The 24,810-nt window shown below is 46.2% G+C and overlaps 1 protein-coding gene and 1 pseudogene across 2 annotated transcripts in view; both read right to left on the bottom strand.

Annotated features, from left to right (window-relative positions):
- LOC134936125 (complement C3-like) overlaps positions 1–24,810 on the bottom strand; it is a 674,806-nt gene that overhangs the window by 16,493 nt on the left and 633,503 nt on the right. Inside the window, exons 37-39 of one of the 2 annotated variants that reach the window (XM_063931039.1) lie at positions 15,385–15,474; positions 3,301–3,393; positions 1,958–2,038 (exon numbers count right to left, since the gene is read on the bottom strand). In XM_063931039.1, the coding sequence (XP_063787109.1) occupies positions 3,308–3,393; positions 15,385–15,474 (176 nt within the window). In that variant the 3' untranslated portion in view covers positions 1,958–2,038; positions 3,301–3,307. Of the gene's footprint in view, positions 1–1,954; positions 2,039–3,300; positions 3,394–15,384; positions 15,475–24,810 lie in introns of those variants that run through there. The other variant, XM_063931038.1, reaches the window with a different exon arrangement.
- LOC134937080 (5S ribosomal RNA) lies at positions 21,133–21,251 on the bottom strand (annotated as a pseudogene).

Genomic DNA, 24,810 nt, shown 5'->3' with positions numbered 1-24,810 from the left:
GCTTCTTGTTTAGACGAGATGCCATCATGTCTACTTGAGGAACTCACTTTCTGACCATTTTTTAATAGCGCGACTCACCCACGCGCAGGCAATAGTGGGCCTGAGCAGTGTACCATTAGCAACATAAATGGATTTCAATGTAATTTCCATCTTACGGTCTGCCAGCTCTTTTAGTGAAACCGTGCCAGGTGCAGGGAGAATTACCTTCTTTGTCGAACTGGATAGTGCACTGTCTAACACAGGGGGTGATTCCCATTTTTTCCTGTCCTCAGCTGGGAAAGGGTAAGCTATCTGAATCCTCTTAGGGATACGAAATTTCTTATCAGGATTCATCCACATCCCTTCAAAGAGTGTGTTTAGCTCGCGGGATGGCGGGAACGCGACTTTGGATTTCTTTTCCTTATAGAAATATGCCTTCTCCTGAGGTACAGGAGTGGCTTCCGTGACTTCCAGAACATCCCTTATTGCAACAATCATATATTGTATATTTTTAGCCAATTTATGATCTATTTCCCTGGAGTCACTATCGTCGACACAGGAATCAGAGTCCGTGTCGGTATCAGTATTCATAACATTTGTAAATGGTCTTTTATGTGACCCAGAGGGGTCGCCTGCGGATGGAAGAACAGAATCCTGAAAAATCACATCTTCCACAGATTTTCTCCAGCATGCAGCATTAGATTCAGCCTTATCTAATCTCCTATTGATATGATGCACACTATCACGTATTTCTTTCACCCATGCAGGCTCTTGGTGTGCCGGCAGCGCCACCACATTACAACTCTGTGTCCCTAAAATGCCTTCCTCCGGGGAGGAACTCCCTGCCTCAGACATGTCACACACGTGCACCACACACACTCACAGACACACTGGGATTTACAGACCCACAGTAAAATCTGTCAGAGGGATACAGTGTAGGAGCAGCCAGTTCACAACCCCAGCGCCTGTATTTAATGTCTGTGAACACAGAATGCCCACTGACATGCAGTGCTCTTTACACAGTAAAACACATTTGTAAAGCACCCAAATCGCTATTTACACCCTGAATACTTGTAGTCAGAAGTGGAGAAGGACCAGCGATGTCTCTGCAGCCTGAGGAAAGAGAGAACATGGTGCTGAGCAGTGTGCTGGCTGCCTGAGGAAGAAGCTCCGCCCTTTTTACCTCAGAGACTGTTTGTAATATTTATACTGGCTGGGGAAGGGCTGTGCCTGGGCATCTTATGCCCCCTATTAGCCAGTTTATAGAGGTATTTTGCTGCCCAGGGCGCCCCCCCCCCTGCGCCCTGCACCCTGCAGTGCCTGTGTGTGTGGGCAGCAATGGCGCGCTGCGCTCCTGCCAGCCGCGCTGTACCTCAGCCATCACTTTACTTGATAGAAGATCTGCCTTCTTCTACTCACCTGACTTCTGGCTCTGCGAGGGGGGTGACGGCGTGCTGTGGGAGTGAGCATCTAGGCGCAGCTAGCATTCAGTTCCCTTCAGGAGCTAATGGTGTCCTGTCAGCCAGAAGCAGAGCCATGAAACTCTTCAGGAAGTTGGTTCCTACTTCTGCCCCCTCAGTCCCACGAAGCAGGGAGACTGTTGCCAGCAGTTCTCCCTGAAAATAAAAAACCTAACATAAGTCTTTTCAGAGAAACTCAGTAGAGCTCTCAGAGTGCATCCAGTCTGCCTGGGCACATTTCTAAAACTGAGGTCTGGAGGAGGGGCATAGGGGGAGGAGCCAGTTCACACCCACTGAAAAGTCTTAAGAGTGCCCATGGCTCCTGCGGAACCGTCTATACCCCATGGTCTTGATGTGGACCCCAGCATTCTCTAGGACGTATCAGAACAATGAATTATCAAGTTAATGGTTAAGTGACTAATAGAATAACAAATACTTGGAGGGCTCCATCTTTATTGTTTGGAGTCGGCTGACAGATGCTTAGTGATGTGATAATGACATTATAACGATCTCACCATAGTCCATAGACGGTGCACATGCCGCATCTAATCGTGCTTTGGCAGTAACTTTATCCAATTGTTGCTGCAGAAAACAATTGTCTGTAAAATAGAAAATCAAAAGTCATCAATGTGTAAAGGTATATTAGTAACAAACACTCTGCAGTTATTTATAAATTGCTGCCAGAAGTCGTTTCTACTGCACAGTATGTGACACATTATTAGAAATATACATGTGATTTGTATAATGCTCCAAATACCTTCATTTGCTTCTGTTTCTGCCTAGATTTTACATACAGCAATAGAACTCATGGCAAGGAGTAAATGGTGTAATGAGCAGTGGTGGAAGCGTTTATTATTGCAGTTTGCTTCGAGTTACCACCCATCCAGGATTACTCTGGACAGTCAGGAAATCAGACCCTCTGTCCACAGTCCGGAGGGCTGGCAATCATGGCAGTGTACGCAAATGGAAAGCCACTCTGACTGCCGGGTAGTGCTGGCAAACTTGCAAGTGCTGTGAACCTTTCTGCTCCCCGCACCACAGCCCGCCTCCAGGATGCTGGGCTCCTGCTCATGGCCTTCCTCTAATCTGTTCCAACCTGATATCCTGTCACACAGTGAGTGCTCCACTGCCTCTGCCTCTCTGCAAACCACCTCAGTCTTGGCTACCATTGCACTACTGAGTACAAGGTAAGTAAGCAAGGGGCAACAGGTACAATACTCTGATGGCATATACATCTCTAATTCCACTGCTCCCTACATCTCCAACCTTCTCTCCCTTCATACTCCCTCCCGCCCCCTACGGTCGGCCAATGACCGTTGCCTACCCTGGTCACTGCTTCCCATGCATGAGTTCAAGATTTTGCCCGTGCTGCACCCCTTCAGTGGAACGCGATCCCCCGCTCCATTAGACTCTCCCTGACCTTGCAAAGCTTCAAACGGGCACTGAAAACCCACCTATTTATCAAAGCGCACCCCCCCCCCCCCTTCATGTATAACCAAGTACTTAGGCTGCTCCTCTATCCCCCTGCCTCATGCCTTGAACATCTCTGCTTTGCTTACATAGTGCCATCAGGCTTCCTCTTGCTTGCTTGCACCTCATGTCATCTGTCTGTCGCCCCTCCCCACTAGATTGTTAGCTCCTCAGAGCAGGGCCCTCTTTCCTCTTGTTGTCAATGCCCTCTGCTCACACATTTCACTCACAGCTCTCTCCTACTCAGCGACCATCTTTACCCGCTTTTTCTCCTGCTGGTAAAGGCTCATCTCCATCTACGGCCGCCAGCCCCAAGTAGTACAATGATTACCCCCTCGCTACTTACATCTAAGCTGTATTATGTTTTGAGAATTGTGGTGCTGTTTGTTACCTGTACTCTATTTCTGTTGTTTTTTTACTGTAATATTAAGTTTTGTCTCCCTGTACTGTCCTTTGTACGGCGCTGCGAAACACTTGTGGCGCCCTATAAATAAAATGTAATAATAATAATAAGATTTTACTCACCGGTAAATCTATTTCTCGTAGTCCGTAGTGGATGCTGGGACTCCGTAAGGACCATGGGGGGATAGCGGCTCCGCAGGAGGCTGGGCACAACTATAAAGAAAGCTTTAGGTCTAACTGGTGTGCACTGGCTCCTCCCACTATGATCCTCCTCCAGACTTCAGTTAGGATACTGTGCCCGGAAGAGCTGACACAATAGGGAAGGATTTTGAATCCCGGGTAAGACTCATACCAGCCACACCAATCACACCGTATAACTCGTGATACAATACCCAGTTAACAGTATGAGAACAACTGAGCCTCTCAACAGATGGCTCAACAATAACCCTTTAGTTAAGCAATAACTATATACAAGTATTGCAGACAATCCGCACTTGGGATGGGCGCCCAGCATCCACTACGGACTACGAGAAATAGATTTACCGGTGAGTAAAATCTTATTTTCTCTGACGTCCTAAGTGGATGCTGGGACTCCGTAAGGACCATGGGGATTATACCAAAGCTCCCAAACGGGCGGGAGAGTGCGGATGACTCTGCAGCACCGAATGAGAGAACTCAAGGTCCTCCTCAGCCAGGGTATCAAATTTGTAGAATTTTGCAAACGTGTTTGCCCCTGACCAAGTAGCAGCTCGGCAAAGTTGTAAAGCCGAGACCCCTCGGGCAGCCGCCCAAGAAGAGCCCACCTTCCTCGTGGAATGGGCTTTAACAGATTTAGGATGCGGCAGTCCAACCGCAGAATGTGCAAGCTGAATCGTACTACAGATCCAGCGAGCAATAGTCTGCTTTGAAGCAGGTGCACCCAACTTGTTAGGCGCATACAGGATAAATAGGGAGTCAGTCTTTCTGACTCCAGCTGTCCTGGAAACATATTTTCAGGGCCCTGACTACGTCTAACAACTTGGAAGCCTCCAAGTCATTTGTAGCCGCAGGCACCACAATAGGTTGGTTCAGATGAAACGCTGACACCACTTTAGGGAGAAACTGGGGACGAGTCCTCAATTCTGCCCTATCCATATAGAAAATCAGATAAGGGCTTTTGTATGACAAAGCTGCCAATTCTGATACACGCCTGGCCGAAGCCAAGGCCAGCAACATGACCACTTTCCACGTGAGATATTTCAATTCCACGGTTTTAAGTGGCTCAAACCAATGTGACTTTAGGAACTCCAACACCACGTTGAGATCCCAAGGTGCCACTGGAGGCACAAAAGGGGGCTGAATATGCAGCACTCCCTTGACAAAAGTCTGAACTTCAGGCAGTGAAGCCAGTTCTCTCTGGAAGAAAATCGACAGAGCCGAAATCTGGACCTTAATGGACCCCAATTTTAGGCCTATAGTCACCCCTGACTGTAGGAACTGGAAGTGCAGGAAACAGCCCAGCTGAAATTCTTCTGTTGGGGCCTTCCTAGCCTCACACCACGCAACATATTTTCGCCAAATGCAGTGATAATGGTTCGCGGTCACTTCTTTCCTAGCTTTAATCAGCGTAGGAATGACTTCCTCCGGAATGCCCTTTTCCTTCAGGATCCGGTGTTCAACCGCCATGCCGTCAAACGCAGCCGTGGTAAGTCTTGGAACAGACAGGGCCCCTGCTGCAGCAGGTCCTGTCTGAGCGGTAGAGGCCATGGGTCCTCTGATATAATTTCTTGAAGTTCCGGGTACCAAGCTCTTCTTGGCCAATCCGGAACAATGAGTATTGTTCTTACTCCTCTTCTCCTTATTATCCTCAGTACCTTTGGTATGAGAGGAAGAGGAGGGAACACATAAACCGACCGGTACACCCACGGTGTCACTAGAGCGTCCACAGCTATCGTCTGAGGGTCTCTGGACCTGGCGCAATATCTTTCTATCTTTTTGTTTAGGCGGGACGCCATCATGACCACCTGTGGCCTTTCCCAACGGTTTACAATCATTTGGAAGACTTCTGGATGAAGTCCCCACTCTCCCGGGTGGAGGTCGTGCCTGCTGAGGAAGTCTGCTTCCCAGTTGTCCACTCCCGGAATGAACACTGCTGACAGTGCTAACACGTGATTTTCCGCCCATCGGAGAATCCTTGTGGCTTCTGCCATCGCCGTCCTGCTTCTCGTGCCGCCCTGTCGGTTTACATGGGCGACCGCCGTGATGTTGTCTGACTGAATCAGTACCGGCTGGTTTTGAAGCAGGGGTTTTGCCTGACTTAGGGCATTGTAAATGGCCCTTAGTTCCAGAATATTTATGTGCAGGGAAGTCTCCTGACTTGACCATAGTCCTTGGAAGTTTCTTCCCTGTGTGACTGCCCCCCAGCCTCGAAGGCTGGCATCCGTGGTCACCAGGACCCAGTCCTGTATGCCGAATATGCGGCCCTCTTGAAGATGAGCACTCTGCAGCCACCACAGCAGAGACACCCTTGTCCTTGGAGACAGGGTTATCAGACGATGCATCTGAAGATGCAATCCGGACCACTTGTCCAACAGGTCCCACTGAAAAGTTCTTGCATGAAACCTGCCGAATGGAATCGCTTTGTAAGAAGCTACCATTTTTCCCAGGATCCGCGTGCAGTGATGCACTGACACCTGTTTTGGCTTTAGGAGGCCTCTGACTAGAGATGACAGCTCCTTGGCCTTCTCCTCCGGGAGAAACACTTTTTTCTGTTCTGTGTCCAGAACCATCCCCAGGAACAGTAGGCGTGTCGTAGGGACCAGCTGTGACTTTGGGATGTTTAGAATCCAGCCGTGCTGTTGTAGCACTTCCCGAGATAGTGTTACCCCGACCAACAACTGCTCTCTGGACCTCGCCTTTATCAGGAGATCGTCCAAGTACGGGATAATTAAAACTCCCTTCTTTCGAAGGAGTATCATAATTTCGGCCATTACCTTGGTAAAGACCCTCGGAGCCGTGGATAAACCGAACGGCAACGTCTGGAATTGGTAATGACAATCCTGTACCACAAATCTGAGGTACTCCTGGTGAGGATGGTAAATGGGGACATGCAGGTAAGCATCCTTGATGTCCAGTGATACCATGTAATTCCCCTCGTCCAGGCTTGCAGTAACCGCCCTGAGCGATTCCATCTTGAACTTGAATTTTTTTATATATGTGTTCAAGGATTTCAAATTTAAAATGGGTCTCACCGAACCGTCCGGTTTCGGTACCACAAACATTGTGGAATAGTAACCCCTTCCTTGTTGAAGTAGGGGTACCTTTACTATCACCTGTTGTGAATACAGCTTGTGAATTGCCTGTAACACTGCCTCCCTGCCTGAGGGAGCGGTTGGCAAGGCAGATTTGAGGAAACGGCGGGGAGGAGACATCTCGAATTCCAGCTTGTACCCCTGAGATACTATCTGAAAGATCCAGGGATCCACCCATGAGCAAGCCCACTGATTGCTGAAAAATTTGAGACGGGCCCCCACCGTACCCGGCTCTGCCTGTGGAGCCCCAGCGTCATGCTGTGGACTTAGAGGAAGCGGGGGAGGGCTTTTGCTCCTGGGAACTGGCTGTATGCTGCAGCTTCTTTCCCCTACCTCTGCCTCTGGGCAGAAAGGACGCGCCTTTAACCCGCTTGCCCCTATTGGGCCGAAAGGACTGTACCTGATAATGCGGTGCTTTCTTTGGTTGTGAGGGAACATGGGGTAAAAATGTAGACTTCCCAGCTGTTGCTGTGAAACGAGGTCCGAGAGACCATCCCCGAACAACTCCTCACCCTTATAAGGCAGAACTTCCACGTGTCTCTTGGAATCTGCATCTCCTGTCCACTGCCGAGTCCATAACCCTCTCCTGGCAGAAATGGACATTGCACTAATTTTGGATGCCAGCCGGCAAATATCCCTCTGTGCAGTCCTCATGTATAAAAGTGCGTCTTTTACATGCTCTACGGTTAGCAATATAGTGTCCCTGTCTAGGGTATCTATATTTTCTGACAGGGAATCTGACCACGCAGCAGCAGCACTGCACATCCAGGCTGAAGCAATAGCCGGTCTCAGTATAACACCTGTGTGTGTGTGTATATATAGATTTCAGGATAGCCTCCTGCTTTCTATCAGCAGATTCCTTCAGGGCGGCCGTATCCTGAGACGGTAGTGCCACCTTCTTTGACAAGCGTGTGAGTGCTTTATCCACCCTAGGGGATGTTTCCCAGCGTGACCTATCCTCTGGCGGGAAAGGGTACGCCATTAGTAACCTCTTAGAAATTACCATCTTCTTATCAGGGGAAGCCCACGCTTCTTCACACACTTCATTTAACTCCTCAGATGGAGGAAAAGCTACTGGTAGTTTTTTCTCTCCAAACATAATACCCTTTTTTTGTGGTACCGGGGGTAACATCAGAAATGTGCAACACATTTTTCATTGCCTCAATCATGTAACGTGTGGCCCTACTGGAAGTTACATTAGTCTCGTCGTCGTCGACACTGGAGTCAGTATCCGTGTCGACATCTGTGTCTGCCATCTGAGGTAGCGGGCGTTTTAGAGCCCCTGATGGCTTTTGAGACGCCTGGGCAGGCACAGGCTGAGAAGCCTGCTGTCCCACGTTAGGTATGTCGTCAAACCTTTTATGCAAGGAGTCGACACTGTCGCGTAATTCCTTTCACAGCACCATCCACTCAGGTGTCGACCCCGCAGGGGGTGACATCACATTTACAGGCATCTGCTCCGCCTCCACATATGCATCCTCATCAAACATGTCGACACAGCCGTACCGACACACCGCAAACACACAGGGAATGCTCTGACAGAGGACAGGACCCCACAAAGCCCTTTGGGGAGACAGAGAGAGAGTATGCCAGCACACACCAGAGCGCTATATACCACAGGGATCCCACTATAAATAAGAGTTTTCCCTTATAGCTGCTTTTTTATATATATCATATATATATATCTATACTGCGCCTAAATTTAGTGCCCCCCCTCTCTTTTTTACCCTTCTGTAGTGTTCAGACTGCAGGGGAGAGCCAGGGAGCTTCCTTCCAGCGGAGCTGTGAGGGAAAAATGGCGCCAGTGTGCTGAGGGAGATGGCCCCGCCCCTTTTTCGGCGGACTTTCTCCCGCTTTTTCTGGAATACTGGCAGGGGTAATTTTACATCTATATAGCCTCTAGGACTATATATGATGTAGATTTGCCAGCCAAGGTGTCATATATTGCCCTCAGGGCGCCCCCCCCCAGCGCCCTGCACCCATCAGTGACCGGAGTGTGAGGTGTACATGAGGAGCAATGGCGCACAGCTGCAGTGCTGTGCGCTACCTTGGTGAAGACCGAAGTCTTCTGCCGCCGATTTTCCGGACCTCTTCATGCTTCTGGCTCTGTAAGGGGGACGGCGGCGTGGCTCCGGGAACGAACACCAAGGTCGGGTCCTGCGGTCGATCCCTCTGGAGATAATGGTGTCCAGTAGCCTAAGAAGCCCAAACTACCACCTGTTAGGTAGGTTCGCTTCTTCTCCCCTTAGTCCCTCGCTGCAGTGAGTCTGTTGCCAGCAGATCTCACTGTAAAATAAAAAACCTAAATATACTTTCTAGGAGCTCAGGAGAGCCCCTAGTGTGCATCCAGCTCAGCCGGGCACAGGATTCTAACTGAAGTCTGGAGGAGGGTCATAGTGGGAGGAGCCAGTGCACACCAGTTAGACCTAAAGCTTTCTTTATAGTTGTGCCCAGTCTCCTGCGGAGCCGCTATCCCCCCATGGTCCTTACGGAGTCCCAGCATCCACTTAGGACGTCAGAGAAAATAATAATAATAACAACAACAGTGCATGATGGGGTTCTGATCACATCACGTCATATAAAGAGGGCTAAGGGTCTCTGCCTCTAGTATACAAATGGGCATGATCAGAGGGTGCAGTTCACATCAAAGTAATCTGACAAGCATTGCTGCACATGAGGAGGCAGCTTTCAGTGAGTACATTAATACAGTTGAAACTCAGAAAATTAGAATATCGTGCAAAAGTTCATTTATTTCAGTAATTCAATTTAAAAGGTGAAACTAATATATTATATCGATTCATTACATGCAAAGTGAGATATTTCAAGCCTTTATTTGTTATACTTTTGAGGATTGTGGGTTACAGCTAAAGATAACCCCAAATCTAAAATCAAAGAAAATTAGAATATTACATAAAATCAATAAAAAAAGGATTTTAAATACAGAAATGTTGGCCCGCTGAAAAGTACAATCATGCATATGTACTCAGTACTTGGTTTGGGCCCCTTTTGCATGAATTACTGCCTCAGTGCGGCGTGGCATGGATTCTATCAGCCTGTGGCACTGCTGAGGTATTATGGAAGACCAGGATGCTTCAATAGCGGCCTTCAGCTCTTCTGCATTGTTCGGTCACATGGGGTTATCTTAAGCTGTAACCCACAATCATCATAACACCTCAGCAGTGCCACAGGCTGATAGAATCCATGCCACGCAGCATTGAGGCAGTAATTCATGCAAAAGGGGCCCAAACCACGTACTGAGTACATATGCATGATTATACTTTTCAGAGGGCCGACATTTCTGTATTTAAAATAGTTTTTTAATTGGTTTTATGTAATATTCTAATATTCTGAGATTTTAGATTTTAGGTTATCTTAAGCTGTAACCCACATCATCAAATTTATAACAAACAAAGGCTTAAAATATCTAACTTTGCATGTAATGAGTCTATATAATATATTAGTTTCACCTTTTAAGTTGAATTACTGAAATAAATGAACTTTTGCACGATATTCTAATTTTCTGAGTTAGTGGCGTAACTACTGCCCCCGCAGCTCTCGCGGTGGCTTGGAGGCGCAGGGCTGCGGGGGCGCCGCCACTGATTTAGCGCAGATTGACATGTGGACGAGCCGTCCGCATGTCAATCTGCTGTCTCCCTAGCCGCTGCTGTAAGGAGGGACACGGAGGGCACAGCGCGCGCCTCTCCTGTGTCCCTCCTGCGTCTCCGGCGGGTCTATTAAAGGAAGTGCCCGTTCGTGAGCTCTGATTGGCTCACGAACCGGCACTTCAGCGCGGGGGGGGGGAGCTGGACCTTGGGGAGCATATGTGACACTGGGGGGTATATGTGTACCTGGCACTTTGGGGGGGGGCATATTTGGCATTGGGGGCATGTGTGTACCTGGCACTGTGGGGGAATATCTGGCACTGGGAGCACTGCCCTAGCAACAAGCATTACCCCCTAGCAACGAGCATGACACCCAGTGCGTGAAACCCCTGGCAAGGATCATCACACCCAGTGCATGAACCCCCTGGCAACAAGCATTACACCCTGAGCATGAAAACACCTGGCACCGTGCATGGAACCAAGAGCATGAAACCCCTGGCAACGAGCATGACACCCAGTGCATGAACCCCCTGGCAACAAGCATGACACCCTGAGCATGAAAACACCTGGCACCGTGCATGGAACCAAGAGCATGAAACCCCTGGCAACAAGCATGACACACAGTGCATGAAACCCCTGGCAATGAGCAGGTAATTTAAAAGTAATTAGAAGCCTTACTGTAGGACTTAATGTGTAATGGGCATTGCGGTGTGTGGCATAATGTATCACGGACATTGCGGTGTGTGTCATAATGTGTCACAGGCATTACGGTGTGTGGTATACTATATCACGGGCATTGTGGTATGTGGTATAATGTCTCAGGGGCATTGCAGTGTAGCATAATGTATAACGGGCATTGCGGTGTGTGGCATAGGGTATAACGGGCATTGCGGTATGTGTCACAGGCATTATGTGGTATTATGTGGCATTGCGGTATGTGTCACAGGCAGTGTGTGGTATACTATATCACGGGCATTGTGGTATGTGGTATAATGTCTCAGGGGCATTGCAGTGTAGTATAATGTATCACGGATATTGCGGTGTGTGTCATAATGTGTCACAGGCAATACGGTGTGTGGTATACTATATCACGGGCATTGTGGTATGTGGTATAATGTCTCAGGGTCATTGCAGTGTGTGGCATAATGTATCACGGACATTGCGGTGTGTGGCATAATGTGTCAGGCATTACGGTGTGTGGAATATTATATCACGGGCATTGTGGTATGTGGTATAATGTCTCAGGGTCATCGTGGTGTGTGTCATAATGTGTCACAGGCATTGTATGTGCTATAATGTATCAGGGGCATTGCAGTGTGTAGCATAATGTATAACGGGCATTGCGATTCCTGCCATAATGTGTCACAGGCATTACGGTGTGTGGCATAATGTGTAGGGGGGAATTATGGTGTATGGCATATTGTGTAATGGGCATTATTGTGTGTGGCATAATGTATACTGGGCATTACTATAAGGAGGAAAAATAACAAATAATGTAAGGGGCATGAATCAGGATTATTTTTCTTTCCTGTGGTGGCCAACGTCTGGGCGTGCAGGTTGCAAAACTGGGGTATAAGGTAGTCTTTTCCTGCAATGCCACGCCCCTTTAAGTGAAGCTACGCCCATTGCAACAAAGCCACGCCCCTTTGTGGCGCGCAGAGGTTCATCCCTTTGCTCGTGCCAATTGTGGGGGATGCGCTGGGGGGGGCGCGCCGGAGAATTTTTTTGCTTGGGGGAGAAAAATTTCTAGTTATGCCACTGGTTTCACCTGCACAGAATACTACTCTGCATTGGGTGACGTATATTGTGGATCATTATAAAGATCATTCTATGCTATATCTCCAGTGAAACCTGCTATTCATAGTCACCATCTTTATATTGCTGCTGTCTCAGGAGTGATATTGATTTACGTTTTTAACTGTGCGTATCTGCAAACGAGATTGGCTACCAACCTTCATAGTTCCCTTCCCGCCAGCTATAGTGACACTAAATAGCAACACAGTATAAACTAATTGCTACATAATGGGGGTAATTCCAAGTTGATCGCAGCAGGAACTTTGTTAGCAGTTGGGCAAAACCATGTGCACTGCAGGGGAGGCAGATATAACATGTGCAGAGAGAGTTAGATTTGTGTGTGGTGAGTTCAATCTGCAATCTAAATTGCAGTGTAAAAATAAAGCAGCCAGTATTTACCCTGCACAGAAACAAAATAACCCACCCGAATCTAACTCTCTCTGCACATGTTATATCAGAGGGGGCGCACACTCGGAGACTAGGTAGGGAACAGGGCAGGCCAGAGGCAACAGCAGGAGACACTGACAGCCAGCACATGCCGGAGCTCTACCGCCCTATTTATATGTCTCGCTGTCTGCTTGTAGCTATGCAGCAGGGTTACTTCTGTTCTGCTACAACACTCTCTGCCCCGGCTGCTGCAGCACCTCTTTCTGCCCCGGCTGCTGCAGTACCACCTCACTCTGTCCCATCTGCTGCAGCACTTCTCTCTGTCCCAGCTGCTATAGCACCTCTTTCTGCCCCAGCTGCTGCAGCACCTCTCTCTGCTCTGGCTGCTACAACACCTTTCTCTACATTGATGCTGCAGCACCTCTCTCTACATTAGAATCAGCAGAGTAACATGTATAAGTGGCTCTACTGTGGCATAACGTGTGTAAGCAGCTCTACTGTGGTGTAACGTGTATAAATGGCTCTACTGTGGTTTAACAAATATAAGCGGCTCTACTGTGCCATAACATGTATATGGGGCTCCACTCTGTGGCGAAACATGTATAAGGGGCTCTATTGTGTGGTGTAACATGTATAAGGGGCTCTACTGTGTGGTGTAACATGTATAAGAGGCTCTGATGTGTGGCGTAAAGTGTATAAGGGGTACTACCGTGTGGTGTAATATGAATAACAGACACTATGTCACGATCCGGGTATCTGGACGCCATTACTTACCCTTCAGATGCCTCCTAAGGCTGGCTCAGCGTTCCAGGACCGGATCCCGCTGTTCCTGAGTTTCCACATGCAGAATGTCAGAGTGGTGATTTCATCAGCCGCGGCCTCCGCTGTGCCCGCGTGGTTAAATGTGCGCTTGTCAGTCTGGCGTCTCCTGTCTCCTGTGGCCGGCGTCGCCATTACTGTTTCAATTCTCACATGGATTACAAACCAAACTTCCCTCCAAGTGTCTGCATGGGCGCAGCCATCTTGGATTTTGTCATCTGATTATTTCCACCAATCTGCTGTCTGTATTGTTGATTTGCATAATTGCCTAGCCAACCCCTTCCTTGCTGCAGGTATAAGTATGCTGTGCCTGAGCAAGGAAGGCGTCAGTGCTTTGGTTGTCTAACCTAGTTCCAGTTTGTCTCTCTCCTGTGGTTGTCTTCCAGGTTCCAGCTCCTGTCTCCAGACTTCTGCTATAGAGACCCGCACCAGCATTCCATCTGCGGTGTAGCCTGACTCTCCGATCCATTCTGGACTCACCTGTTTCCAGTTACAACAATCACCTGCTTCCAGCCCAGCTTCCAGCAGTGTACAGCTTCTCTTAAAGGGCCGGTGTCCTTTCTGCAGTTTACCACTCTCCACCGGTATTATTATTTCACCGCTCTCAAACTCCAAACTTCATTATCAATCACCTGCTTCCAGCCCAGCTTCCAGCAGTGTACAGCTTCTCTTAAAGGGCCGGTGTCCTTTCTGCAGTTTACCACTCTCCACCGGTATTATTATTTCACCGCTCTCAAACTCCAAACTTCATTATCAATCACCTGCTTCCAGCCCAGCTTCCAGCAGTGTACAGCTTCTCTTAAAGGGCCGGTGTCTTTTCTGCAGTTTACCACTCTCCACCGGTATTATTATTTCACCGCTCTCAAACTCCAAACTTCATTATTATTTCATCGCTCTCAAGTTCGTTTATTATTTAACTGGTTCCAGCCAGTATCCACTCCGTACCAACAACAGTCTGGTTCCAGCCAGTATCCACAGCAGCCGTTTTATCTTCAGCAGCCCAGTCTTTCCTGGAACACCTGCTGGTACGATCCTGGGTTCTCTCCATTGCTACAGTCAGGCCTGGTAAGGACTTTCCAACTAGAAGATTATAAGAACTGTCTCACACTACCAGTGCCTGTGGCCCTTGCCACCCTGTAGTACCCAGGAATTGTATTTATCCTCTGTTGACTTTTATGTTTCCTTTACTGCTGCTGTGTTACGGAGTTTGTCATAATAAACATCATTGACTTTTATCCTGGTTGTCGTGGTCACGCCTTCGGGCAGTTATTCTACATGTTACTTACATGTCTAGGGGTCTGATACAACCTCCCAGGTTCCGTTACATCTCAGCCCCTACAACTGAGGCTGCCTCCCGTCAGCTCAGGCCCTCAGTTGTGACACACTACTGTGCAGTGTAATCTGAATTGGTACTATTCTGTGGCTATGCCCCTTGCCCATAAAGCCACGCTCCTATATTTTTGTTGCGCGCCTTTGTCGCGCACTGTCCCTATTTTATACATGGGAGCGCGCCCAAAGGAAACTTTCGCCCTGAGCTCCACAAAGTCTAGAACCAACTTTGTCACCAATTTATTTTTTGTTGTTATATTTTTTCTTTTCAAATGTAACATGCACCTAATTCAGTACAGGGGAGTGGGGCGCAGAAACACACCCTTTGTCTGGGCACCATGACACCTAGCTACACCTCTGCCACTAGGTCTTAATTCTAAGAATGACTTTCAGTTGTGTGTTAGCGCCCTGGGATTTTTGTGTTTTCTGTTTTTATTACAGTGGTAAGAAAATGGTCAGAAATCTGAAAAATAACATAGGCGTCACCCTGTGGTTTTGGCCATACCCCTGCCCACTGACCACACCCCGTTGCAGGAATCCAAAAATAAAAAGGTGGCAACCTTAGCTACTGTATAGTATAGAACAAATAAGTAATATGTGGGATAATACAGCAATATATAAGGGTGATATACTTCACTGGCATATTACAAGGCATAAGACCATTATCTGGGTGGTTTTGTATGGCAATAATATATGTTTTTTTCATGTAATTGGATAAATAAATCTTTATTTAAAAGTAGCTTTTACACTGTATTTGTTTTGTTTACATACAGATCTTTAAATCAACGCTTCTTAACAATACACACAATTCACTCTTAAACACCCACAACCATGTGTTCCTTTGTATCTTACCTTCCGCACAGCGGCACACATCTCCATAGCAGATCTTTCCCAGAAGCTTACTGCCCTCTTCCACATGGTATGATTTAGTGCAGCGGTTTTCTGTCAATAGATAAACAAATTCTATATAGATTCTCCTAACTTAATGACGAGATCCGTTCCTACAAATAGGTCGTTAAACAAATTGGTAGTTAAGCGAGGAGCCCATAATAATTTTTATATATTCTGAATAAAAATGTCTAAAGGAAACTCCAACTTTATAACTTTTTACTTTGCTTACAGTAACTCTGACATACTGTACAGTATTACAGAACATAAAAATACAATCAGCAAAAATGATTAAATTATCGTTTGCAGCTAGACGGAGAGCTGGCCGTAAGTCTGAGTGGTCGTGAAACAGTATTTCAACGGGTTTTGCGAGAGCAAGCGGACTGTTAGTCTATCTGGGGCACACTTATGTTATTATATTGTATGGTAATGTGATTATGTACTCAGTATTAAAACTGAAGATTTCACTCTATGCACTTAAGAGATTAGTACGACATAAATTAAGAATTAAACCGTTATTAAATAAATTACTCAAAAAGTTACTCTTGTATTGAATATGCATTAAATAAATCTCTGTCTTTTTATAGATATATCTATTTCACACAGAGGCTATTCTATTCTCCTGATAAGAGGAGCAAGTTTTGAGTATATAAAAATTTTATTGTGACGTTTATAAGAGCAAATATTTCTGTTGTTCTGTTAACTTATCATACAAACATGTAAGGGGAAAGATATATCTAGAGAGATGTGCAGCGGACACTTTTCGGGTTTTGTGTTTTGATTTTGCATCTGGATCTCTGCTCGTGTTTTAGATCTGGATTGGTTTTGCCAAAACCACCCTTCCGGGTTTTGGTTCTGGATGTTTTTAAAAAAACAAACATAAAAACAGTAAAAATCACAGAATTTGGGGGTAATTTTGATCCTACGGTAATATTAACCTCAATAAAATTCATTTCCACTCATTTCCAGTCTATTCTGACTACTGCACAATATTATTTTTAGGCCAAAAGGTTCCACAGAGGTCGCTGGATGACTAAGCTAAGCGACACAAACACCTGGCCCATCTGGGAGTGGCACTGCAGTGGCAGACAGGAAGGCAGGTTTAAAAAATACGCTCCAAAGAGCATATAATGCAAATAAAAAAAGAGGTGCAAGATGGAATTGTCTTTGGGCCCTCCCCCTCACCCTTATGTTGTATAAACAGGACATGCACACTTTAACAAACCCATCATTTCAGCGACAGGGTCTGCCACATGACTGTGGCTGAAATGATTAGTTTGTTTTGGCCCCCACCAAAAAAGGAGCAACTAATCCACCCACCAAAAAAGAAGCAATTAATCTCTCCTTGCACAAACTGGCTCTACAGAGGCAAGATGTCGTCCTTATCCTCAGATTCCTCACCCCTTTTAGTGTGTACATGCTCCTCCTCACAAACTATTAATTCGTCCCCACTGGATGCCACCATCACAGGTCCCTGTGTACTTTCTGGCGGCAATTGCTGGTAAAGATCTTCCTGGCGGAATTTATAATTCATTTTGATGAACATCTTCTCCACATTTTGTGGAAGTAACCGCCTACGCCGATCGCTGACAATGTTACCGTCTGCACTAAACACTCTTTCGGAGTACACACTGGAGGGGGGAGCAACTTAGGTAAAAAAAAAGCCAGTTTGTGCGAGGGCCTCCAAATTGCCTCTTTTTCCTGCCAGAATACATATGGACTGTCTGACATGCCTACTTGGATGCTGTCACTGATATAATCCTCCACCATTCTTTCAATGGTGACAGCATCATATGCAGCGACAGTAGATATGTCAGTAATTGTTGGTAGCTCCTTCAATCCGGATCAGATGTCAACACTTGCTCCTGACTGCCCTGCATCACCGCCAGCGGGTGGGCTACGAAAGGTTATCCTTTTCCTCGCAGCCCCAGTTGCGAGAGAAAGTGAAGGAGGAGCGGTTGGTGGATCACGTTCCGCTTGAGTTGACAAATTTCTTACCAGTAGGGCTTTGAACCTCTGCAGACTTGTGTCTGCCGGAAAGTGAGATACAACATAGGCTTTAAACCAAGGATCGAGCATGGTGGCCAAAATATAGTGCTCTGATTTCAACAGATTGACCACCCATGAATCCTGGCAAAGTGAATTAAGGGCTCCATCCACAAGTCCCAAATACTTTGCGGAATCACTCCGTCTTAGCTCCTCCTTCAATTTCTCCAGCTGCTTCTGCAAAAGCCTGATGAGGGGAATGACCTGACTCAAGCTGGCAGTGTCTGAACTGACTTCACGTGTGGCAAGTTCGAAGGATTGGAGTACCTTGCACAACACAGAAATCATTCTCCACTGTGCTTGAGTCAGGTGCATTCCCCCTCCTTTTCCAATATTATAGGTGGATGTATAAGCTTGAATGGTATTTTGCTGCTCCTCCATGCTCTAAAGCATATACTGTACAGTTTTGAATTCCACCTTCTTACCACCTCTTGGTTCAGGGGATGGCAGGGCAGGTTCAGGAGTGTTTGCTGGCGCTCCAGTCTTCGGCACGCAGTCGCTGAATGTCGAAAGTGTAATGCAATTTTTTGGGCCACCGACAGCATCTCCTGCACGCCCATAATTTTTCAAAAAACTCTTCCAAATTAATTGTATGTGCAAAACATGGGATGTGCTGTAATTTGGCAAGATGTAATGCACGCACAATATTGATTGCACTGTTATGTATCATAAATACCTGGGAAAGTCTACAGTAAGTGGGGTGAGCCATTGTGTGATGGTGTCCCTCAGTTTCCATAAGAGGCTGTCAGCGCTGTGCCTCTTATGGAAACCGATGCTACACAGCGTAGCCTGCCTAGGAACTAGTTGGCGTTTGTGAGATGCTGCTGCCACTGCTGTTGTTACTGCGAAAAGGCAATACATCTACTCAGTAGGCTGTCACAGTCATGTAGTCCTTAGTTTGTCCTGCTCCACTTGTCCACATGTCCATGGTTAAGTGGACAGTGGGTACAAATCGCATTTTTCAGGACACTGAGGACACTTTTCTTAATGTCCCTGTACAGTCCAGGAATCGCTTGCCTAGTGAAGTGGAATCTAGATGGGATTTGGTACTGGGGACACAGTAAGTCCATCAACTGTCTAAATCATACTGTAATAATTGCAGATATCGGACACACGCCTAACACCAGCATAGTTGTTGCAACAGGGTGACTGCTGTTATATTTCATCTTCCTCGCAAAGAACTGTTGGACAGTCAATTGCTTAGTTGAAGTAGTATAAGTGGTCTTCTGACTTCCTTTCTGGGATGAAGATCAACTCCCAGCAGCAACAACAGCAGTGGCAGCAGAGCAGCAGTAGGCGTACCACTCAAGGATCCTCCGTAGGAATACCGGATAGCAGAGGACTCGTCAGTCATGCCAGTGACATGGCCTGCAGGACTACTTACGTTTCTGACTGAGGAGGAAATTGACGTTGAGGGAGTTGGTGGTGTGGATTGCAGGAGCTTGGGTACAACAGGGAGAAGGAATTTAGGTGTCAGTGGACTGCTTACACTCTTACCCAAAGTTTCTGAACTTGACATGACTTCTGCTGAATGCGCTGCAGGTGACGTATAAGGGAGGAAGTTCCTAGGTGGTTAACGTCCAGCAACTGGACTGGCGGTGCTCCTTCCAGCACTTGCAGGGGGCATGCAAATGGTGGTAGGAGCCTCCTCTTTCCATACAGTCTTGGGAAGGTCAAGCCTAGACATCGCAACTGCGGACACACTTGGACTCTTCTTGGGGATTTGTGATATATTTGAACGCAGTTTTTTTTTCCTGTGCTTTAACAAGCTTAACTTTTTTAATTTTTCGAGAGGAAGGAGTGCTTCCCTCCTCATGAGAAGCTGAGCCACCAGCCATGAACATATGCCAAGGTCTTGGCCTTTCCTTGCCACTTCGTGTTGTGAATGGCATATTGGCAATTTTACATTTCTCATCAGATAATTTCTTTTTTTCCTGATTATTAATTTTTGCTTCTTCTTCTTTACATGTCCTCTATGACATTGGGCATCGGTCTTAGCAGACGACGTTGATGGAATTGCATTGACAATGTCATGACTGGTGGCAGCAGCAGCTTCAGCACTAGCACCTGGAAGTGGTTCCTGATCTTCCACTATTTATTACTCCAAATTTTTGTTCTTCATTTCACAGAACAGTGCCACTTTATTTTCACAGCACCCCTGTATATTTACAGCATACAGGACCAGTGTATTTTTATTTTAACAATAGTGCCCCTGTATTTTTAGAGCATACAGGGCAAGTGTACTTTTATTTTAACAACAGCACCCCTGAATTTTTACAACATACAGGGGAACAGTGTACTTTTATTTCAACAACAGCACCCCTGAATTTTTACAGCATACAAGGCAGGGACAGTGTACATTTAGTTTCACTGCACCCCTGCATTTTCACAGCATATAAGACAGGGGCAGTATACATTTATTTTGACAACAGCACCCCTACATTTTTACAACAAACAAGACAGGGCCACTGTACTTTTATTTTAAAAACAGCACCCCTGAATTATTACAGTGTACAGGGACAGTTTACTTCTATTTTAACGAGAGCACCCCTGTATCTTCACAGCATACAGGACCAGTGTACTTTTATTTTATCAAGAGCACCCCTGTATTTTTACAGCATACAGGGTCAGTGTACTTTTATTTTAACAACAGCGCCCCTGAATTTTTACAGCATACAGGGCCAGTGTACTTTTATTTTAACAATAGCCCCTCTGAATTTTTACAGCATACAGGACCAGTGTACTTTTATTTTATCAAGAGCTCCCCTGTATTTTTACAGCATACAGGGCCAGTGTACTTTTAGTTTAACAACAGTGCCCCTGAATTTTTACAGTATACAGGACCAGTGTACTTTTATTTTAACAAGAGCACCCCTGAATTTTTACAGCATACAAGACAGGGCCAGCACTCCTTTATTTTCACAGCATACAGGAGGATAGTGCCCCAGCCTCCTGTACAACACAGTGACAGCCAGGACAGCCACACCCATGTACAGCTGCAGCACCGCTAACAGCACATGAAAAACCAGTGACAGCCAGGACAGCACCCCTAATATCACAGGGACACCACAGTGACAGGAATAGCACCCCTACAGAACACACACTGACCCCACCTGACGCTACCACCCAGAGAGACAGGGATCTGTCTCCCTCACTCTTCAAGTCTGGAGTGAAAATGGCGGCGACACATGGCTGTTTATGTGGAATCCAAAAGCCGCGAGAATCCAACGGAAAGTCCTGAGCCAGACTCGGATTCTGGCACAGAGCGTGAAGTTCGAGGGGGGGAGGGGTTCGGTTCTCTGAGAACCGAACCCACTCATCTCTACATATATCCCAATTCAACTTTAGAGAACAAATGTCGGGCTGTGTTACTCCAAATACCCACAGAATGAGACAATATTATTTAGAAAGCTCACTAATAATCTGTTGTGTATGCCAAATAAATCTTTTGGGTCTGATTGTGCGCGTACAATGCATCACCAATATTTGAGAGTCTAGGTTTGTTAGATAAGAGTAGTAGAGACCAGCCACTTCTGCTTTTGCTCATCTGTTAGCCATCAAATGAGCAATGAGAGAGTGATGTCGCCAAATTTTCTGGTGTGGAAGGAAAGTAAAGTAATGCACTTCTGCTTTCCAAGGTAAGTATGGTAGATCTTCCGCTTCATACATCTACAGCACTTGGTATTCCCAGGAGGTCTCCCTTATTGGTACTGATCAATCCTGACACTGCTTGGCTTCCAAGATCGGATGAGATCAGGCATATCCAGTGTGGTATGGCTGTAGGTAATTGGTATGTATCCCTACTTGTCACCTCTGCTTACCCATTATTGGATGAGAGAGTGTACAAGGAGTACACAATCATATTACCATACAATATATTAACATAAGCGTGCCCCCAGATAGTCTAATAGTCTGCTTTCTCTTGGAAAACCCTTTGGAATACAGTTTTTCAGAACTATTATCTGGGAGCAACAGCAACCAAGTGCTATTTCAGAAAACTTTTTAGTTTAAGAAAATAGCCATATGTTGTTTTTTCACCATTACCTTTGAAATTGAAGGAGATAATTTACTACTATTAATCCAATCCAGTTCAGATTCTAAACTCAAAAACCAATACTGGTTGTTAAACAGGTAAGTCATAACTTAACTTATTGGCTGATATTTTTTCAAAAACCTCTCAAAAATTGACAATTTTTGTTATTATTGAATTAGATTATGAACATTTATTTAAAAAATATCCTACACAATTTAATTTTATTTTTTATCATTTTTTTTATAAATATCAGTTTAAACATCAATTGGCCAATACTGTATATCAAACCACCGATGATCTGAAATCATGACTGTCAGGGAAATATCATAATTTCTCCTGTGAGCTGACCTCAGAGTTGTGTATTGTCAAAAGTATAAATTACATGTGGCTGGGGACCCTGACATGACTTAGCTCTGATTTGTAACAAGTTGTAAAAGGGGATTGCATTACTACAAAAGCATGTGTTCAAAGCAGATATTGCCAAGCTCTGGACATTGAGGTCTGATAAGCCCAATTAGTTTGTTATGTCAACAAGGGGGCTCTATACACAGACCAGGGAAGTGTGACAAATGTCCCTGCCTGAAAGGAATGTCCAGAAATCCTATTTCCTGACTAGCGTCATAAACCTCTGGAGCTTCAAGACACACATTTAGGAAGATGTGACACTCAGATCACAGGCCTTCTATAGATATTACTAGGAGAGTGACCTTCCACTGCTGGATATGAATGGGCCCAGCAGAGTAAGGGTTAACCTTTCCAAGAGGTGGGGGCTGATGTGCTGAGGGGCCTATAACTATGTGAATCACTGATAGATTCTTGTTCATTCTGATGGAAGTGGCTGCCAATGCTGAATGGATGTCTACTTTCTTGTGAAGCTTCCTCACACAGGACTTAATGCACTACGTAAGAGTAATTACAGTAGGTTCTGATTTTCTTTATTCCCTTTTTGTTTATTGAGACTGTTAGTAACCTGTATATCTTTTCTTAGATTCCTTATAACCTTTGTAATCTTTTTACCCTTGTAAACCCGAATACATTTCTTAATTATAATAAAAATATAATTTTAGTTCTGACTGCTGTGTGGGAGTAATTCCACTTCACCAGTCAGAACTCAGGCTTACAAGAGACAATAGTTAGAAACGATATACCATGAACGCAGTCTCTGTTCCTATATCCCTGTTTTCTTTCTTTCTATTATTTTATTCTGGTGAAAGTGAGATCCAAGATGACGGAGTCTAAGCATCTGATGAAGGATGATGGCAATCCTGTGCGTGCGAATAGTGCATCGGCCTGGGCTGCTTAGACAGTAGAAGATGTATTGCGTACTGGACTGTTATGTACTGCGAGAAGTAATTGTGCCATGCTGATTTCTGATGTGGACTCCGTTATCGATGTGAGGCGTGTGCATATGGCCTTGGATAAATATTCACCAACTGCTATAAAGTATGGAAAAATCAGAATTTACTTACCGATAATTCTATTTCTCGTAGTCCGTAGTGGATGCTGGGGACTCCGTAAGGACCATGGGGAATAGCGGCTCCGCAGGAGTCTGGGCACAAAAGTAAAGCTTTAGGACTACCTTGTGTGCACTGGCTCCTCCCCCTATGACCCTCCTCCAAGCCTCAGTTAGGATACTGTGCCCGGACGAGCGTACACAATAAGGAAGGATTTTGAATCCCGGGTAAGACTCATACCAGCCACACCGTATAACTTGTGATCTAAACCCAGTTAACAGCATGATAACAGAGGAGCCTCTAGAAAAGATGGCTCACTACAGCAATAACCCGATTTTTTGTAACAATAACTATGTACCAGTATTGCAGACAATCCGCACTTGGGATGGGCGCCCAGCATCCACTACGGACAACGAGAAATAGAATTATCGGTAAGTAAATTCTTATTTTCTCTGACGTCCTAGTGGATGCTGGGGACTCCGTAAGGACCATGGGGATTATACCAAAGCTCCCAAACGGGCGGGAGAGTGCGGATGACTCTGCAGCACCAAATGAGAGAACTCCAGGTCCTCCTCAGCCAGGGTATCAAATTTGTAGAATTTTACAAACGTATTTGCTCCTGACCAAGTAGCTGCTCGGCAAAGTTGTAAAGCTGAGACCCCTCGGGCAGCCGCCCAAGATGAGCCCACCTCCCTTGTGGAGTGGGCATTTACAGATTTTTGGCTGTGGCAGGCCTGCCACAGAATGTGCAAGCTGAATTGTACTACAAATCCAACGAGCAATAGTCTGCTTAGAAGCAGGAGCACCCAGCTTGTTGGGTGTATACAGGATAAACAGCGAGTCAGATTTTCTGACTCCAGCCATCCTGGAAACATATATTTTCAGGGCCCTGACAACGTCTAGCAACTTGGAGTCCTCCAAGTCCCTAGTAGCCGCAGGCACCACCATAGGTTGGTTCAGGTGAAACGCTGAAACCACCTTAGGGAGAAACTGAGGACGAGTCCTCAATTCCGCCCTGTCCGAATGGAAAATCAGATAAGGGCTTTTACAGGATAAAGCCGCCAATTCTGACACGCGCCTGGCCCAGGCCAGGGCCAACAGCATGACCACCTTCCATGTGAGATATTTTAACTCCACAGATTTAAGTGGTTCAAACCAATGTGACTTTTGGAACCCAAAAACTACATTGAGATCCCAAGGTGCCACTGGAGGCACAAAAGGAGGCTGTATATACAGTACCCCTTTTACAAACGTCTGAACTTCAGGGACTGAAGCTAGTTCTTTTTGGAAGAAAATTGACAGGGCCGAAATTTGAACCTTAATGGACCCCAATTTCAGGCCCATAGACACTCCTGTTTGCAGGAAATGTAGGAATCGACCCAGTTGAAATTCCTCCGTCGGGCCTTACTGGCCTCGCACCACGCAACATATTTTCGCCAATTGCGGTGATAATGTTTTGCGGTTACATCCTTCCTGGCTTTGATCAGGATAGGGATGACTTCATCCGGAATGCCTTTTTCCTTCAGGATCCGGCGTTCAACCGCCATGCCATCAAACGTAGCCGCGGTAAGTCTTGGAACAGACAGGGTCCTTGCTGGAGCAGGTCCCTTCTTAGAGGTAGAGGCCACGGATCCTCCGTGAGCATCTCTTGAAGTTCCGGTTACCAAGTCCTTCTTGGCCAATCCGGAGCCACGAATATAGTGCTTTCTCCTCTCCATCTTATAATTCTCAGTACCTTGTGTATGAGAGGCAGAGGATGGAACACATACACTGACCGGTACACCCACAGTGTTACCAGAGCGTCTGCTGAGGAAGTCTGCTTCCCAGTTGTCCATTCCCGGAATGAACACTGCTGAC

This window comes from Pseudophryne corroboree, chromosome 6 (assembly GCF_028390025.1).
Source record: "Pseudophryne corroboree isolate aPseCor3 chromosome 6, aPseCor3.hap2, whole genome shotgun sequence".
In the NCBI taxonomy this organism is placed as follows: domain Eukaryota; kingdom Metazoa; phylum Chordata; class Amphibia; order Anura; family Myobatrachidae; genus Pseudophryne; species Pseudophryne corroboree.
The sequence above is the reverse complement of the archived record's forward strand: the minus strand, read 5'-3'. Positions and strand labels throughout refer to the sequence as shown.